Below are 18,678 nucleotides of genomic sequence, written 5' to 3' on the forward strand. Positions count from 1 at the left end.
GAGGCATTAACTTTCTGACCCTCTCCCAAGAGACGTGTTTCAAGGAAGGGCTTGCAAGATCACCAGGGAAGGACAAAGAGGACGATGGTGGGGTTTCCTCCCCTGAAGTTGGCTCACCTCAATCCCCATGGGGGAAATAGAGCTCCCCTTGCATCAGCCACCTTCATTCCTACTGCAGGGGGCTGTGTCTGCTCTGTAACTTCCACCAGCTTCCAGCTGTCTTTAAAGACATTGCAAGAAAAGCAAGAGTCTCCAAATGATGTCACTGCTTGAGTCAACATTATTAAACAATTTCACAACCTGTCTCAGTGGTGGTGGCAGCTTTCATAAGGATTTATTATCCAGAAAGGGAAGAAGAGAGGGGGCTGAGAGTGCACAGAGGTTTGAAAGTCATTGTACCGAGAGTTTAATTATTGTATTTTTCACTGAAGTTGAAAGTATTGAGGAAAATCTAGCCAATTTCATATTACCTCATTTGATTAAAGAAGTTGTATGATTGTTCAGAGTGTGTAATTGCCATTCAGTACAGCTGAGCTGAAAAAAAAAATTTACTTCACATCCTTAATACTTGGCGGTATTTTGTAGCTTCATTGGACTAGCCAAACAAAACTGGGAAAATAGAACCAGCTTTATTCCGAAAATATTCTGGAAATTGTTTTGACTGAAAATTATGGTAACTCAATGTGTGTTTCTGTTTGGATTTGTGAGTATGTGCTGTTTTTAAAAGTATATGTTTACATTATCACCATTGTGAAGAGTCCTCTCTACAACAATGTTATGCATAGGGCAATATATAACTTCACAGGTGGGCTTTCAAATCACAGGAAATAAAGAGTGACACAATATCATGTTTATTACATGGAGTAAGATATGCAGACATCCTGAAGTTCTGTGCCTTATAAGTCTAAAGTGATGTTTTGCTTTTTAAGTACTCTTCTGTATTTGGCTTCTTTATTAAGAACAAAGACTCTAAATGTGTACTGCTACAAATACTTCTTTTTTTAAAAAAAAATGAGAGCAGATAGCCCTAATTCCTTCCAATGTTTGTTCCAGAAATAAACAACTTTGTTTTACCCAGAAGCTTGTAGGACAGCTGAGGAACATTCTGTCTGGGTCACTCTTAAACTGTATGGTTACAAAGTACACCTCTGGATATCTTGATTAGGAGACTTCTTGTTCCACCAGCTACAGAAGAGTTGTCCATGTACTACTAGCACATTACCTAATGAAAAATGGATTGCACATTGCTACAAACAAGTTAATCAGAGAAACAGACGCTATCAAGTGTCAGCCAGCCTGGCAATGGTTGAGCTGCATCCTTCTGTGGGAGCATCCTCTGCAGCAGCTTGTTAATCCCCGCCTGCGCAGTGGAGGACTCTGGTGTAACACTTGAAGAGGAGTGTTTCTGACCTCTGGAGGGTGAATGGACTGGGATAACACCAGTGCCTCCATTTGCTCATGGAGATTGAGATATGTGCTGCCACTGGGGGAGGCAGGAGGTGTGTAGGTGCCAGGCACGTCCCTCTGCACTGGGACAGCTGAGCATCCTGATAGTCACCACCTGGCTCACAGGTAACTTTGGTGGAATTCTGGGGCATGTGTGATGGCAGTTGAAAAACAGTGTGAAAATAGAGCCCAACGCACTAGAGACAAACTTGTTTGTAGCCACCCTGTCCCAAACACTTGATTGCCCAAATTTATGACTTTTCCTAAAGCACCTTCTTTTCCCTACTGTGAGCATGATGACTGTAGTGTGTCCTGGGCTGCCACAGTCTGCAGAAGCCACACAGTGGGAGGGCTTTGACGAGGCATGAAAAACCCAGGGATCTCTTTTTTCCTGAGGACCACTGTGACAGATAAAGGTAGAGTTGCTTAGGGACTGAGCTCAGGAAAACATTTGATGCCTGCTGATAACAAGCATATTCACTCAGTTATTTTTGCTTCTCCTTTATCCAGCACATGTGCTTCAGTTAATGACTCTTAGCCTAAGTTAGGCTCATTCAGTCCTGAAGATAAAACTCAAAACAAGCAATTCCTGTTTTAATAATAATTCACTGATTGCTGCATAGGTGTTTGTTGCTGGAGAAAGTAGTGAACTTTGTTGACTGACGAACACAAAGCATGTTGATGCAAACACAACACAGAGCTGTCCAGAGGGACTCAGAGCACTTATAGTGAAAGCGCACCAAAAATAAACTAAGCATCAGTTTTTCCAGCAGAGGCAGTCTGAGTGTCTCAGCCTGAGTCCAGAAGGAGGTCACACAAGAGAGGCATGGCGTGACGACAGCCTCCGTGCCTTTTCATGATAACCTGGCTGCACCACTTGTGTTTCTCATTTTCCCTCTGGTACAAATTTCTCACTGAGGGTTTTGACAATTTTCAAATACTGTCATGGAGAGTGTGACAACATGAAATGAGAGTAGAGCACAATGATGCAGTAAATAGTTACATTATTAGAAAGGCAGATGCTGGCATTGAAGCAGGGTTGTTGGCCTAAAAAAAATAGATTAGGAGGGAGAAAATAGAAAAAAATCTGTGAGATATCAGAAGCAGTTGATAGCGTAATAACATTCATATGCAAGCAAGGGTTTTCTGTGGCAATGTGAATCAGCTCACATGCTAATATGACCAGTAAATAAAACCATACTAGGATTCTGCAGTTGATATTATTACTCACCAGATACAACTCCAGGCCAGTGAATCATGTCAGGGGATTGCATTTTGGACTCCAAATCCTGACACTGCTACCCAATAGACAAGACAAAGTCCTTCAGCAGTGCTTGAGTAACATCCAGCTGTCTACAGAAAACCTATATTCATCATAAACTTGCTAGGTTTTTTTCCTATTGTCTTATCCTTGTCACTCCTTAGAGTCCTCAGAGACACACCCTGACTGAGTGCATGGATACTGCAGAAATTTAGGACTTTTGAATGTGCTGCACTACTTAAATTGAAGTCAGTGAGGCTGCTGCAGCCTGGTCCTCCACTTAGGCAATTGTGAGGAATGGGTTCTCCTCACACTGTGAAAGTTGTTGCTCACCTCTTATGCCTATTGTCCTCTGCCCAAAGTTCTATAAATTACAGTCTAAATTCAGCTCATGAGAATGAACTTAAGAGTATTGGAGGATTTTCTACATGCTTCCAGGGTCCAATGACTCATGTAAAAATCTGGTATTCTGATTTTCTGAGAATAAAATATTCTCTGAGAATCTAATATTCAGAAAACCTGGACACCAATAACCCCAGTTTGAAGAGTTTCAGGATCCACTACCTCAAAAATTAACCCCAACTGTATTGATGCAGGCACCAAATAACCTGTGAATTTGTGCAAAGGCAAACTCACCTTTAACAAATGTACGAGTGCCGCTATAATCCTTTGTAAAGCCATGGTAAGTGAGAGCCACTTGTTCTGTAGGATAATGTTGTAGACCAGAACAGTCAAAGCAATATGTCAGCTGTCTGTGCTTAAATGCAGCATGTTGCATTGTGGGCATTTCTCCATAGGAATGCAAACAGAGAGAAAATTTCACGTGTTGCTTTCTTGCACATGGCAGGGCAGACTCAGAAACAAACAGAGGCATCCCATGGAAGTACTCCCTGGCAATGTTAGTCTCTCAGAACCTGAGAAGTAATGGCCTGGCCCCATGCACAGCTACTCTGGCCAGCACGTCTCAGCTAGAGTGCAGGTGGGACTCCAGCTGCCTTTGCCAGTCAAACTGCTTCTCTGGGAGCCTCTAGAGAAAGTGCTGAGGCAAACAGGACATCTTTGGGATTTTCCACTGCTGCACAGACTCTGATACAAGGCAGGGCCAATTAAAATTGCCCTGAGTAAGTTGAAGGAGGAAGGCTTTTGCAACTAAACAATTTGCTGATGAGTCAAGTGCCATATGGTTTGAATTTTTTTCTGCCAATTTGGAAATGAGAAGACCTAGATGTAACCTAGATATATCAAAGTCATTTCATGGAGGTTCACCAGTTGAGTGGTACCCATCATGACAGCTGAAGGTGAGGGCAAAGAGCATAGCCAGGAATGGTGCTTCAATTTGCTTTTCCCCTGGAGTGATTCACACAGGTAGTCACAAGAGTATGTGATGTGTCAAAATCCCAGAGGCAGCAGTGAAAGCAGGAGCAGGCAGGTAGATAATCTTTCACATAGAGAGTCATAAACTGCTTTGGATCTGTAGTGGGTCTGGCTGACATAAAGTTCATTTTCCCACAGTAACCCTCACAGTGCTGTGCTTTGCATTGCTATCTTAGTCTGAAGCTTCAGGCAAAATATAAGGATCAAAATGAGATTTAAACATTAGATGGGGCTTTGTGTCTTGGTATAAAAAGCAGCTCTGGAATGACTGGACAACTGCAACACTAAAAGTGGCCAGCTGCAGTTAAAGGAAAGCAAAGATTTGTGTATTCGTATAGATTATAGATAGAGCAAGCATTATTTGATAAAGAAGAAAGTCATGAACTAGTTGAGGAGTTTGATAAGAAACTAGAGAAAAAAGAGCATTAAAACTGATGAAATTTGGCCGCTTACATTACTTGAAGAGGAGACTTAGGTATCAAAACACTTAGATGCTTTTCAAACAAGTACCTGCAACACTGGATACTTTCATTTAGTGGGTAATGGTGCAACCAACTGCTGTAAGAGTTTTAACACTAAGGAAGATGTGTGTGGAAGGCACCAATGAGCAACGGGCTAACTTTGTGGTTTGGATTGACTATAGAATCCATGGGTGAAATCTATAGATTTACACCCTATTGAAGAGGCCAAGAGAGGGCATGATAAGGAATGAATGACTGTTGGAGCAATTTATTGTAGACAGAACAAGAATCACCTTTGACTGAAATGAGAAAGGTCTGGTTTAAGTGAGGATACAAAGCACGTGATGGGTCAGAGGCAGCAGATTCTTGTGTGAGATATGAAGACAAGCCAGACCAATTAGCTAACAACATAGGGTCCTGCATCCTTTAGAAAACATCTCCTTTGTAGCTGTCTCTCTCTAGACAGGGTCCCCCAGAGCCCAGCAGCATTACCCACGCTGGCAGGGATCAGTCCAGTCACAGTTTGAGCAAACATGAGCTTAAAATTGCAGAGCAGTTAAAGCAGAAAGGGCAAAGTGGTGGTAATATAAAATATAGTGGAATTATCTTCATGTATTTCTTACAGTAATTAAAATTTAAAGAATAAAGTATGAGTCATTTATTTGCTACCAAGACCTGAAGATCCCAAGCTTACAACAAACACAGTTGTGGGTGTTAATTACTGCTTGAAATAGACAAAAAAGATTAGAGCCACAAGCTGCACCAAGTGTAATTCTTTATTTTGTAATTTAATATTCCTCCCTTTTCATTTCAATGCATTTTTATATGTCTGACCTTCTGTAGACTCTGCATTTTGTTCTCCAGTTGAAAGAGCAAAGCTGGTTAATTTCTGGTGACATTTTGTAGCCACGTAGAGACTTTTTACACTTGGACTTGTTTATAAATCTGAATTCAGTGGATATCTCCCCAGCCACACAAGCCTGTAAAGCTGGATGATGTTACTGGAATGAGAGCCTATTCCTTTCCAGGGACTCCCTGAGGGGAGTTCACTCTGTTCTCAAGGGCCCAGTGAAAAGTACCCCATAATGACTTTAGCCATGGCAAACAGCTGGACCACTCTATGTCTTCCTCACACGTCTCCTACTCTCCCAGTGTACCATTGACTACATGGGTTGTGAGTATGGCACAACCAAACCCTTCAGATTCAATGGCAAGGGGAGTCTTCGTGTTACAGACAAATCAAGTTTTGCCTGGACTTTAGTATAAGGCAGGAATCTCAAAATTACAGCCTTCCAGTACACAGGAATTTCATTAGTAATGTTTATGCCTTGAAACGGGGACTTGTGCTTCCTGTAATTATCAGACACCAAAACCAGAGGAGGATGCTTGGAGCCGTCCAGAAATGGTCTTTAAAAAGTTAGCAAAAAAATAAACCTTAAAAGCTTGTAAAAGAGCCACAGGGAATCATAGCTGCCACTTAAATTATATTAAAGGGCAATAAATTGAAACCAGTAAAAAAGAAATGTGTCCTTACAGGGTGCATTGTCAGCTTATGAAATTCACTGTAGCGGGAGGTCAGTGAAAGAAAGTCCATAGTTTGTTTTTTTCCCAAAGCACTTTTTGGATCACTACCATGATGCTTCCAGTGCTGAGAGAAAAGGCTAATCAAACTTCATACTCCAAGGCACAAACTGTCTATGGGGGTCAGGAGAGAACGTCACCCTCAGAGACAGCGTATTAAGCATATTCTGCATTTTCCCTCTCGACCTTTGAAGGAGGATAAGGATCTCTGTAGAATGGTTATATAACCTCCACAGGCAAATTCTGCGCAAATGCCTCTGGATTCCTTGCTCCTGGGGAGGAGTTCTCCTCTGACAGATTTCAACACCTCTAAAAGCATAATTCTAGCTCTGAAAAATTTATTTAAGAATTAGCATTGATGAATGATGCAACATAAAGGTGCAGCAGCACTCTTGAGCCCCAAAGACAATCATGGGAGAAGCTGAAACACACACAATTTATTGGCAAATAAGAGAGGCAACCTCCCATCCATACCATTGTACAACATCCCAGGCAGAAGACAAAGACAGGCTCATCTGTGCATGAGCCCCAGCTTTAAGAATCGTGGAGGGGAGACAATCTCCTACCAGTTTTTTCTCTGAGGAGAAGAACTAAATCTCACAGAAGGCCTTACATGGCTATTCATAAAGTCCCTCAAGTACATCTTAAATAAAAGTATGCTGGTTAATCAAGCAGCATCTCCTGCCACATTCGAAGCTAGACCATCCCCTTTCACTCTTGCTGCTATTCATGTTGTGATCAGGTGAAAAATTAAAACTGTTTTACCTACTGTGCCCTTCCACCACCACAACCACCTCTGTTTTTCTTTCCCGGGTCCATCGGTGCAACGGTGATGATTGGTCCATGATATTTTGAAGTTTAATAGGAGCCAGTGGGTTCTACATCTGTTTCTCTGAGTTAAGACATGGCTATCAGCTGTCCAATAAATTTTTGGGTATATCACATGCATTCATGAAGTCAAATAGACTCTCAAACACCAGGTCTTACCTCCTCCATGGCTGGATGAGCTCATGTGGCATGAGGTGTGGTCAGATACTTGAATGTGATTCATGTGTGATCCTCCTATATCTTTCAGAAAAAAAAAGCTTTTCACTGTGAGAAAGCTGAGTGGCAGAGCAATTTTGAGTACCAACCCTGCAAATGCTCACACATGCATCTGCTGAATTCGCTGCCAGGTCAGTAAGGGCTTCAAAGACTGCTGGGAAAGAGTCTTTACGTCTTTGTCTCTACTGTCCAAGCAGTAACTCTATTTCAGCTATCAAACAGTAGAAACATACCTGTGACTTTACAGGTTGCTAATTTCAGAGGATTCCTCTCCCATTCACTTCTGTGTCCTCTGGATTTTTCTTATGTTTATAACACACAATTCCTTTGTTCTCCTTTTCATCTCTATGCTGAAAGGCCACCTTTCCCAGACCAACCACCCTGAGCTCAGCCTTAACAGCAGGTAAGAGGTGGTCATCTCCCTGCCAGAGCTTGCTTTACAGTGAAAGGAATCTTAATTCCAGCATTGGAAAATAAGAAGATTTTGTTATTAGCTGTCATGTTAATAATTTAGAAAATACTGCCAAATCACCGTGTTCTCTCAGTTCTCTCTGAACACAGCTGCAAACTGCATTAGATGTTAGAATGAGTGGATATATTTCAGATGAAATATTTGTACTGAATTATTAGAGTAGTCTGTATTACAAAATTACTAATAAACATTGCTTCTGGCTCAATTTAGCCTGAACTCAGTGAACCTAACCAGTGGTGAGAAATCAAAAACTCTGAAATACCTGATGAATGAATCTAACTAATCAAGAAGCCCTGCAGGAAGTAGATGCCAGGATTAATGAGCCAGTGGTTTCACCATGCCATGCTGTTATTTCTTCACATAAATGCCCTCAGATGAGATTACCTTTGTCATGAAAAGGAGAAAAGGAAGGTTACATACTTTCAACTGACAGGTTAACTGCCATACCTCCATTACTGCAAGATACATTTTCATGTGCAGAGATTTTTATTCTGAAAAATGAAAATTTAAATACCACAACACAAATTAAACCACATTTTCATTTCTAAGAGCAGGGATCATTACTGCTAGTACAATAATATAATCCATGCTGCGATGTTGCCTGATCCCTTGCCTTGCACAAACTTTCTTCCCTTATTAGTAATTGCTCAGTGATTGCAATCTCCAGCAGTGGGTAAGAGCAGATTCTGCCTTCCATGGGGATTTAAGCAGAGGAAGAGAGGAGAGAGAGAGTGTCAAAGCATTTCATCAAGAGAGCAAATGAAAGGTTCAGTGACATTATCTTTATGTATATTCCTTAGACATTAGGGGTGATGTTGTGTTTAGAGGAAAGTAGAATTACATGAATATGTGCCGTCGTGGAAATGAATCCATACATAAGAACATAAATCTCAGTCTACTTACACACTGTGTGGAACAGCTTAAGGCTAAAATGCACCTTAACATAAGCAAATAAGCCCAGCTTGTAACAGCCCCAGTGCCTGGTGTTACCTACTTAGTCAGTAATAGGCTAATTGTTATTCAGCATAACTATTCCTTCTCAATTTGTATGGAATTCATTCATTTATTTTGATCACTTTATGTGAATGAAGCAAAGCTGTTCATGTTGTTAGATAGAACTGCTGTTCGTGCTGTTTGATTTTTAGCTTTTAACATCAGCAAGATTAAGACTTTATAGAAAAACAATTCAGAAAAAGCGTGTAGCATATGTGAGTGAAGCCTGTGGTTTCCTTCCTTCCACCCATGTTAAACACATAAGAGCATCAGCTTAGATGTTTTATGCTGCAAAGCTTCAGCAGATGCTAAGGGTACATATAATTTCAAAAATCTCCAGGACTCAGAACACAAGGATCTATTGCTATGGAAACAAATCAAATTTGTATCAAAGTTGTGTAGGATCAAAAAGCTTTGCTCATAACCAGGACTACAATTGCATAGAATATGGAGGAAATGATGGATGTTCTAAGAGCGAGTATTAAACTGAAGGACCTTTGTAAGGCCACTTTCACAGAGCTGCAATGTTCAGTGTCAAGAGTTGGATCTTACAGGTTGTGTCTCAATCTCCTACCCCCAGCCAGAAAGAGCATTTTTCTCCACCATTAAAAAGCACATCTTTTTTTAAGATCTTCCATATCACACTTTACGACACTCCTACATCATAAAGCTGTCTTGCCTATAGCAATATAAAGCAGCTGTAAAAATTAGGTGCTTGTAAACAACCATCCATACATTTGGAAGAAGTAGAGTGAGATTTGCACTCTTCTGCAAGTAAGTGGAGACCTTTTGCCCTCCTGGCAGGCCACACCATGGGGAAGAGAACACAGTGGAACTGGGAAGACCAAGGGACATCCCAGCTGACTGCTACTCCCCTTGGCCCATGCAGGGTCACCGGTTGGATAGGGAAGCAGGAGGTTCTCCAACCAGCTCGGATCCATAAGCAGCCTGTGTGCTCATGCCTTTGATGGTTGAACTAAACTGAACACAGATCTCAACCTTGGAGCCAAGCACGGGTGTGGAGGGGCAGCTGCTCTGCCCGAGGCTGGGCTGGGGACTAGAGGCAGGACTGGAAGGAGAGCAGAACATGGTAACTTCTTTTCCCAAGTGCTACTGTGGTATGGGACTTGTCTTGCCTATCCTAGACTACCTCAGGTGGAGCATCCTGGTTTGCTACAGCACCTGCAGGAGCAGACTCCTGCAGGAGGGTGTAGGGCTCTTTCTTCAGGTGACTCCCAGAGGACTCACTTGTGGTCTGGATCACCAATAATTTATTCTGCTTTTATTTCTCTTTTAAATTAAATATGCATATGTAATATGCACTTTGGAGCGGGCAAGGACCCTTCTGCGGGTGCCTATGGAGTCGTGCACTCTCAGGTGTGTAATTAAGAGGTGTGTAATTGATGTACAAGGAGAAGAGATCTTAGAATATTGCATAAAAGGCAAGGGTGAGGGGGGAAGAAGAAAAAAAGAAGCCCAAACCTGGCTGTATGATGCTTGGCAATGTACTGCGTTTCTTTTTCCCACCATATCAAAGTTTGCACAGGAGTAAAGCAAGAGTTCTCCCTTTCATGGGGCTTGCCTTCCAGCAGTGTGCCCTCATTTCACATTCCGTAAAACTGATCACGTCCCCACTGCCTGCCTGCCTGCCCCAGCCCCCGCTGACCCCCTCTCCTTCATCCCTTGCCTTGCCCTGCTTCACCACAGAACTTTTTGTTACTCGCACTTTAAAGGCCAACCACACAGAAAGATTAACAAAAGTTTATTAATCATGAAGTATTAAAATTGTGACAAGTGAAAGGCATCAATGCAAAGTTAAGCAAGCAAACTATCCCCAAACTTGTGACAAAGGACTCAGTGAATACCACAGAAGGAAGTCCTGTCTATTTTTTTTTTTTTTGCCTGCAGTTGAAGACACCTCTCATATCTCACACGCCACATCAAAATCTATAATTCTTCATATCACATACTGAAAATGACTTTATTTATCCATTCACATTAACTTGATATAAACGTGTCCGGAAAAGTCAAGTAATATGTTTTATATTAGCTCAAACATTTATTAAGTAACCCAAAATTCAATAAATAAGCACAGACAGTAAGTTAAAACATATCACGAATAGACCAGTATGTAACAAGAATGCTTTATCTACACAAAACATCCTATTTCACATCGTTTGTTCATTCCTCCAGTGGCCCTGCCCTGCGGCGGGGTGACCGGCACATGCAGGCGGGCGGGCCGCGGGGCCGAGCCGGGCCGGGCCGAGCCGGGCCAGGCGGGGCGGGGGGTGCGGCGGCACCTCCGCCGGCGCTGCGGAGGGACAATAGCAGCAGGAATGTAAATAAATGCGTAAATAAAGGTAGGGAGGATCGGCAACTCAACTGTCACGAAATCAAAGATCCGAAAAAGGGAAGCGCTCTTGCGCGCTTTTTTCTTCCCCCTTTTATCCCCTTTGTTTTTTACAAAAAGAAGCTTTAATTTTTTTTTCTTTTTACCCCATCACATTCGCTGTCGCTCATTAATGCTTAATCAAAATGGATTTGATTCTCTCTGGGGTCTCTCCGTGCCTTTTCGCGAACCCGCCCGGCCGTCCCCCGACGGCGCCCTCACAGCGGAAGGAGCCAGCGGCAGGTCGCCGCTCCTATATAAACCATAAAAATAATTAAAACAGAAACAAAAATGCATTTCGTTGCAAAGCCAAAGCCGGACGGGCGGACGGCGGGAGAGCCGGGTCGTGGCGACGGAGGGAGGCCGAGCGGGGCTCGGGGCGGCCGCGCGTCCTGCCGCCGCCGGGCGGGGCGGGCCTCGGGGCACAGGGGTGCGCGGGTGATGCGCGGGGGCACAGGGGGCTTGGGGAGGGTCGGGGGTGTTTCTCGGCCCACAAACCAGTCTGTTGGTGTCTGATTTCAGATCCTGAGTCGACTCCCTGGTAAGTCGGGTGGGGGAAGGCGGGGGTGCGGAGCGAGGCGGGGGCGCGGGGCGAGGCGGCGGCGGCGGGGACGGGGGTGGCGCGGGGCGAGGCGCCGGCCATTAGGTGAAACTCATGGAGACTGTGTGCTCTAGTGCTTTGCGGCGGAGGGAGGCGATGCTGGTTCCCCGCCACACGTCGCTGCTGTCCGGGGAGCTGCAGAGCTGGGGAGAGCCCGTCACGTTGCTGGGGCCGGGCAGGGAGGCGGGCACCATGCCGGGGAAGGCGGGCTGGTAGAGGTGGGACTGCAGCCCGGCGCCGTTGGAGCCCGCCAGGCTGTTGGAGAGGCCCATGGAGTTGGGCGGCGGGCCGGCCGCCAGGCTGCACTGGGACAGGGACTGCGCCATGGCTTGCTGCCGTCCCAGCGCCGGCGGCAGCGGCAGCTGCGACACGCCGGGCATGGCGGCGGCGGCCCAGCGCGTGTCGTTGGCGTGGAAGGAGCACAGGCTGTCCCCCATGGCGGCGGCGGCGGCGGCGGCGGCCGAGGGGAACTGCGGCAGCCCCGGCGTCGGCAGCAGCGTGCCCGGGGCGCGGAACACGTTCGTGGTCTTCTTGCGCTTCTTCCACTTGGCGCGGCGGTTCTGGAACCAGACCTGCGGGCGGCGGGCAGCGACACGCTCCGTTAGCCACCACCACCCCCCGCAGCCGGGACCCCCGCCCCGGCTCCCGCCGCCCCCCCCAGCCTCGCCCCTGCCGGCCACAGTCTCTGCACGCCCGCAGCCCCACGCGCGTCCCCATCACAGGTTAACGAAACCGCTGGAACTTTTTATAACGAAAGCAATCGATTTGTCCGTCCTGGGCAGGAGACTCCAGGACAGGAGCCTGGCCTTCCCACGGGGTGGGGGGGGGGGGGGAAAAAAAACCAAACCAAAAAACCCCGACCAATCTACGGCTCTGGGCCTTGCGTGGACGCGCTCCCGAGCCGCCTTCGGAGCGCGGCGGGCGGAGAGCCCTGCCCCGGGCCAGCCGGGCCCGGCCAGGAAACCCTCGCTCGCACCAAACCGCCCGCGCTTGGGTTTAAAAAAACCCCAAAACATAAAACCGAACCTATAATAACAAAGCCAGAGGTGGTTTAGGTGAGTGGGTGCTCGTGGTGGCACCGTGGCACGGATGGTTTGGTGGGTCTCGCTGCACCGCGGCCGAAAGCAAGCGAGACAGTCGTGAGCCCGGAGAGAGCGCGTCCACCCGGAATCCGAGGGAGCGCAGTGACCGTCCTGCCGGATTCCACCCTCTCAGGCTCCATAGGCGGACTGAGAAAGGCGGACGCCAATTAGCAGGAATGAACTACCGTGAGGGAGCTAAATATTATATGAATAATCGAAAAATCGCGTTCAATTATGTTTTAGGGTTAATAGTCAAATTGCGGCTACAAAATCTTTTTATGTTTCATGGTTTGCTGATGGTGTAAAGAATCTCCATCAGGTCTGATCGCCTAAGTTCATAGTTACACTGCATATGCTTTTAAAATGTGAATGTTTCCAGTTGAAAACTGGTGCATGACAGATTAAAATGCAAGGAAAACCTGGGGGAGATTTTGAAAATGCACACATGATAACTCTAGAAATATATTAACCATGAGCATTTGGCAACTTTGAACTCCTTTTAAAATGCAACTAGCCCCTGAAAATTATTAATACAACAGTGAGAATCTAATGGAGGTTGGAATCTAAAAACCTACCTTGATGATATCTGCTGTTACAGTAATATAGACATACTGTAAATGTATTTTAAAATATATAGCCCATTTAATTCCCCAGCTATAAACGGGTGAGAGAGAGTGAAAGCAATAGAAAGGGAGACAATATCACTTTTGTTTTTCTTCTTCTTTTTTAAAAATGTTCTTTTTATTTTTTTTCTTTTTATTTCTTTTTTTTTTTCCTTTTAAGAAGCCGAAGCTTTATGAAGATCTCATTGGAATCCAGCGGATGATTAATGTGAAGATTTGGTAGGAAATCTGGAGAGCTGTATTAAAGCTCAGATCTCAGGTTCATTTCGATCAGCCAGCCGTGAACTCTGGGCCGAATTCATTACACTTTAATAGTGCTGGGAGAGGAAGAAAATGCAATTTCTCATTCCATTAGAAAACTAGAAAATACTCTCAGCTTGTCCCCTATTAAGATGTGGCAGGTGACGGGACCATTGTGGGGGACACGGTCAATGGAATTACAGCACATTATTTTTGTTCATATAAAATATTGGAAGGCAAGCCTGACTGTGCAGAAGTTATTTCACTGATTTAGTTTTTATGTAAATAAAATATTGAAAGTTAATTAATCCGTGCTAGAGACTAATGATTATGCTTATTATATTGCATTTGATCGCGTAATTTGCATGATTCTCGCATTGCTGCTTAATAAGCCATTCCAGGTTATAAATAATTCTGAAATTGGTTTCTAATAATGGCATGCTATAAAAAGAATGGTTTTATTACAGCAGCTTGAAAAGCAGAGCAATATCAGATGTGGAATTGGACTCCCGTTTAAGCATCAGCCAGTTTAATAATTATTTAAATGTATCATATACATTAAATACAGATCTAAAATGAGGAAAGTGGTGATTTATCCTAGCATCTAAAACCCTTAAAAACATATACAGCTGCTATAAATTAAGCATTTGGAGCATTCCTTAATCCGTGCGGAGCCCATATACTGAAAGGAATGTGAAGGCTATCTGTTAACTATAAAGAAAACTGTAAAGTACTCGTATAAGAGCATAAACTAATTATTATTTAATTTAAATTTGATCAAGGACTAGTGATACATCGGATTGTGAAGTAAATATATTAAATATTTTTTGCCTTAGATTACATAATGTTAATCATTTTGAAGTGTTAATTAAGAAGGTTATGTTGATCTGATTACTTTTTAAATTACAGAACATTGTTGTAAAAAAAATTAAATTGACACTCTATTAAACTGTTTTTATCAGCAGTCTCGAGCTATTAGCATTGGTTTAAGATTATGCCAAGGCCATTAAAACACTTTGTCTTTCTTTCTACGAATTTCTTTGATGTGCTGTTAGAAAATAACTATTTCCATTTTATATTTTACTTCATTTACCACACTCCTAATATTGAAATTGGTATCATTAACCTTTGGGAAACCCAATAAAGTTTAATAGACCTCGTTTTCTTTTTTTCATAGAGTCAGTTGTCCAATTATATTTTATTTGTGAATCTAATTTCTTTTTTAATTTAAACTAATTATAGTTCTGTGTAGGCTGAGTCAAATTGTTTTACTTTTTAAAAGCAGACGTGCTTTTTCTGTCACATTCAAGAACGGAATCTGTTTTCCTTCATAAAACGTTCATTTAGGGATTTTTCTTCACGTGTCTTTATTTAGCTGAGGATTTTAGCTGTGCTTGCCGATAGGGATTTTTGAACAGTGACTGCGCTGAAGTGCTTCAGCAGCGGCAGCCCCGGTACACTGTGCTGAGCCGGGGTGCCCATCCCACAAGTGCCTCTATTGTGCAGCCTGTCATTCCTCGGCATGGACTCGCCTAGAAAGTCGCTACAATAACCTTATGCACAAAAAAGCTGCGTCTGAGCAGTCTAGCGCTTTGCATCTTCTCCCCCTTTACCAAATTTCGTTTACATTTATTTGCCTAAATAGTTTCCTACTGTCCTCTGTGCATATATATATATATATGTCTATGTATGTATATATACGTATTTTAGAGAACAAAGTGCACCCTAGATGTTGAAGTTACTCACAACCCCCGCCGTTCCCAGGCATTATAAAAGCCAGTATGGGGAAAGTCCGAGTCCAAACACAACTGGCTTTTACCGAAGTGCCTTTTTACGAGCCGATATGCCTTCCCTCGCACCCCACCTCGGCTCTCAGGGCGGTGGGCTTTGGCGGGCGCCCCTGCCCGGCGCTGCCGCGGCCGTGTCGCCATCAGCACCCTGGACAGCGGCCTTGCCGTCGGCTACCTGGACGGCGGCCCCTCAGAAGGAGTCATTCCCGGTAGGTTCGGCTCGACTCTTAGCGCCGGGCTATTGAGAGGACTGAGACCGTTCTTCTCGGGTTGTCCCTCCCCGGACTCCCTCCAGCCACGGGTCGGGCCGTGGAGCTGAGGGAAGGTCAGCCCACGCCCCGCTCGGGACCACCGCGCTGCAGGTGGGTAGGATAAAGGAAAAGGGGACACCCCAAGGTGACACTTTTGCAGAGAAGGGAGCGACGCATGTCTGATTTCAAGGCTTTCTGACCAAACTGTTGCATTCAGGGGTGAATTATTTACCCGCCGTCGGGCTGAGGTTTGGGGCACCCACCCCCCTCCCCGTTGTGCCTGTCCTCGCCACCGGCCGGCCATGCAGCCGTCCGTGCGACTGGGGAAGGGCGGCAGGCGCTGCGCGGGGGCGGCTTTTCATACCTGCACCCGGGACTCGGTGAGACCGATGCGCAGGGCCAGCTCCTCCCGCATGAAGATGTCCGGGTAGTGGGTCTTGGCGAAGCTCCTCTCCAGCTCGTTGAGCTGCGCCGGCGTGAAGCGAGTGCGGTGCCGCTTCTGCTTCTGCTGACCCTGCTGCTGCCCGGCCTGGCTGGAGTTCTGGCCGCCCTGCTGGCCTTGCTGCTTGTCAGCGTCTTTGGCGCTGACGGCTAGAGAGCTGGGGTTGGATCCCACCGTGGTGATGTCCTCTCCCGGCAGCAGGGTGGTCCCTTCCACCGTGTCCGAGTTGGGAGCCATGTCTCCCGGGTGTCCCCCCGGATCCGAGCCCCCGACGCCCAGCCGACACTTGACTGCCTCCCGGTGTCCCAGCAGCTCGGCCGCGTCTTTCATCCCTGCGGAAGCAAAGGAGCGGCAGTCACTCGGCTGCAGCTGAGCGCAGATCCATCAGAGCCCCTCTCCAGCGCGCTGAACTGGAGGGAGACATCCAAGCACTGCCACCGCCTCCCCCCGCCGTCCCCGGCCGGCCGCCCGCCAGACCCGCAGCCCTGCTCGGCTCCACGACACGCAGACACCCTGGCCCGGCGCGACCCGGGCGGAGGGGAGAAAACTTTACATCGAGCAGCTCCTCTTCCTGCTGAAATAACCAGTTCCCTGCCCGGCCTTCCCTTGCAAGACCAAGGGAAGGGAAGAGGAGGAGAGCAAGTTTTCACGGGTTCAACTTGGGTTTTCCAGCGGAGCTGGTAAGAGAAAGAGAAGGAGAGAAAGAAATAAGGCTCGAGCCGCCCTGTTGCCGGGAGCGTTACCTCCCCGCCTGATGCGCGGGGACCTCGGTCAGTCTGGCCGATCTTTCCCCTCTCCTCCTTCCGCTTCTCTAAACAAACTCATGAATAACCATAAATATATAGATACAGATATTTCTCCCCCTTTTTTCCTTTTTTTCTTTTTTTTTTTTAAGGAAAATGAGGGAGAAAAGTAAATGGGTGAGCAAGAAAAGGCCACACAGAACTCCGTAAACACCATCGAGCTCATCTGTCCTAAAATAATAATCATCATAATAATAATGTGTAGGTATGTATATAAAAACTGGGGAGAGAAAAATTAAATGATCCACAACTCGCTGTAGATCTACATACACCGTAGGTCTCACTCTCTTCTTTTTTATGTTAAATCAAATTAAACTTTAATACAGTACAATTACTTTTAAAGGAATTAGCCCATTTAGAACGCATTAAGGTAAAATAAGGAACAAATTGTCAATTTCCTGCCCCGGCTTCCTCTCCGCTCGCCGCCGCAGCCGGTGCAGCCGCCGTAGGGCGGGGGGGTGCCGGGGGAAACTCACCGAGACGGGCGTCCAGGAGGTCGGCGTGAGACAGCATCGCGCACCGCTCCAGGGCGAAGGCTGTTCCCCCCCAAATTTTAGCGGCCTTAAGTTATTTAAAATAGATATAAGATATGAGATATATATATATAGATATATATATATATATAGATCGTCTAAATGAAAGAAAATTCGGTGTGTGGTTAAAAAGGGGGTCTCTTGCATTATAATGTCCTTTAGAGAGACGGGGAGGTGCTTAACACTTCAATGAACCCGTGAGCAGCTCGGCGCGGGGACCAATCAGGAGGGCAGCCTGCAAATGTCAGCGCCCGGAGCGCCCCGCTCCGCCCGCCCGCCGCCCTCCCGCTGCCGCCGCCCAGGCCTCCCGCCGCCCCGGCCCGGCCCGGCCCGCGCCGCGACCGCGCTCCCGTACCCCGCTCCGCTCGCCTTGCCCGCCCGCCTTCTCCTTCTCTCCTTCTCTTCCAAATGCACATTTGCCACACTCGTCCGCTCCGGGTCGCCACTGATTTACCGGCTTTTATCTTTTTTAATGCCTTCTCGGAGCGCACCCTCTCACCGATCAGTCTCCCGAGGGTCTCGCTAGCTCAGAGCCCATCGAGGGCTGCGAGCGGGGCAGACGGGCGACGCGGCGTCGGGCAGCACCGGCCCCGCTGGCCGGCAGTCCCGGGAACCGGGAGCGGGAGCGGCAGGGGACACTGCAGCGAGGCTTCACACACATAAGCCCCGACGGCTGCGGGGCGTCCAGGAAAGAGAAACTTGCCCGAGTTCCCGCAGTGGGCCGTGCTGCACAGGCTCGCCCGGCCCCCGGGGCTGCCCGCTCGGTGCCGAGGCAGAGCGCAACGAGGGGCAAGGGAGCCCAGCACCATGCGTCCCGGCCGCCCGGGAGCTCTGCCTCCCTGCCCGGGATTTGAACGCCCGTAAGCCCTATTTTTCGGGTAAAGTTTCCAAGTTCGGCTAGCCAACAAACTCAGCTTAAAGCAGTAAATAAAGTTAAATGCTTTTTATTTTCCTCTTGAATATATTAAACTACTTGAACAAAGTGCTTTGCAGAAGTGAAGCGAACCATTTCTAATGTTCTGATTTTTCAAAGCCAGCCAACAACAAAGTTTAGATTAGTAATATATTTCTAACCAGAGTAATTTTCAAGATCATTAGGCATTTATGTAATTAGTGCCAAATCTATAAGCTTTTATTACGATTATTAGAGTAAAATCAGTATAAATTTGTACTAATTTACTACTGTTTAGACTTGGCTGTCAAGCCAAGAGGTTCTTATTGTAAATGATAACTGAGGAAATTAAGTGCAAAATTCTGTACCATTTCTGATCCGCTCCTAAACAATCCGTTTC

General features: G+C 46.0%; 1 protein-coding gene across 1 annotated transcript; it reads right to left on the reverse strand.

Moving 5' to 3' along the window:
* Positions 1–11,614: 11,614 nt before the first annotated feature.
* Positions 11,615–17,444, reverse strand: OTP (orthopedia homeobox). The gene is made up of 3 exons (XM_030969003.1): positions 17,330–17,444; positions 15,973–16,382; positions 11,615–12,194 (listed from the first exon to the last, which is right to left on the reverse strand). The coding sequence occupies exons 1-3, from the start codon at positions 17,364–17,366 to the stop codon at positions 11,664–11,666; spliced, it is 978 nt and encodes a 325-aa protein (XP_030824863.1). The 5' UTR covers positions 17,367–17,444; the 3' UTR covers positions 11,615–11,663.
* Positions 17,445–18,678: the final 1,234 nt, after the last annotated feature.

The sequence above is a fragment of the Camarhynchus parvulus genome, chromosome Z, assembly GCF_901933205.1.
Source record: "Camarhynchus parvulus chromosome Z, STF_HiC, whole genome shotgun sequence".
Lineage (NCBI taxonomy): Eukaryota > Metazoa > Chordata > Aves > Passeriformes > Thraupidae > Camarhynchus > Camarhynchus parvulus.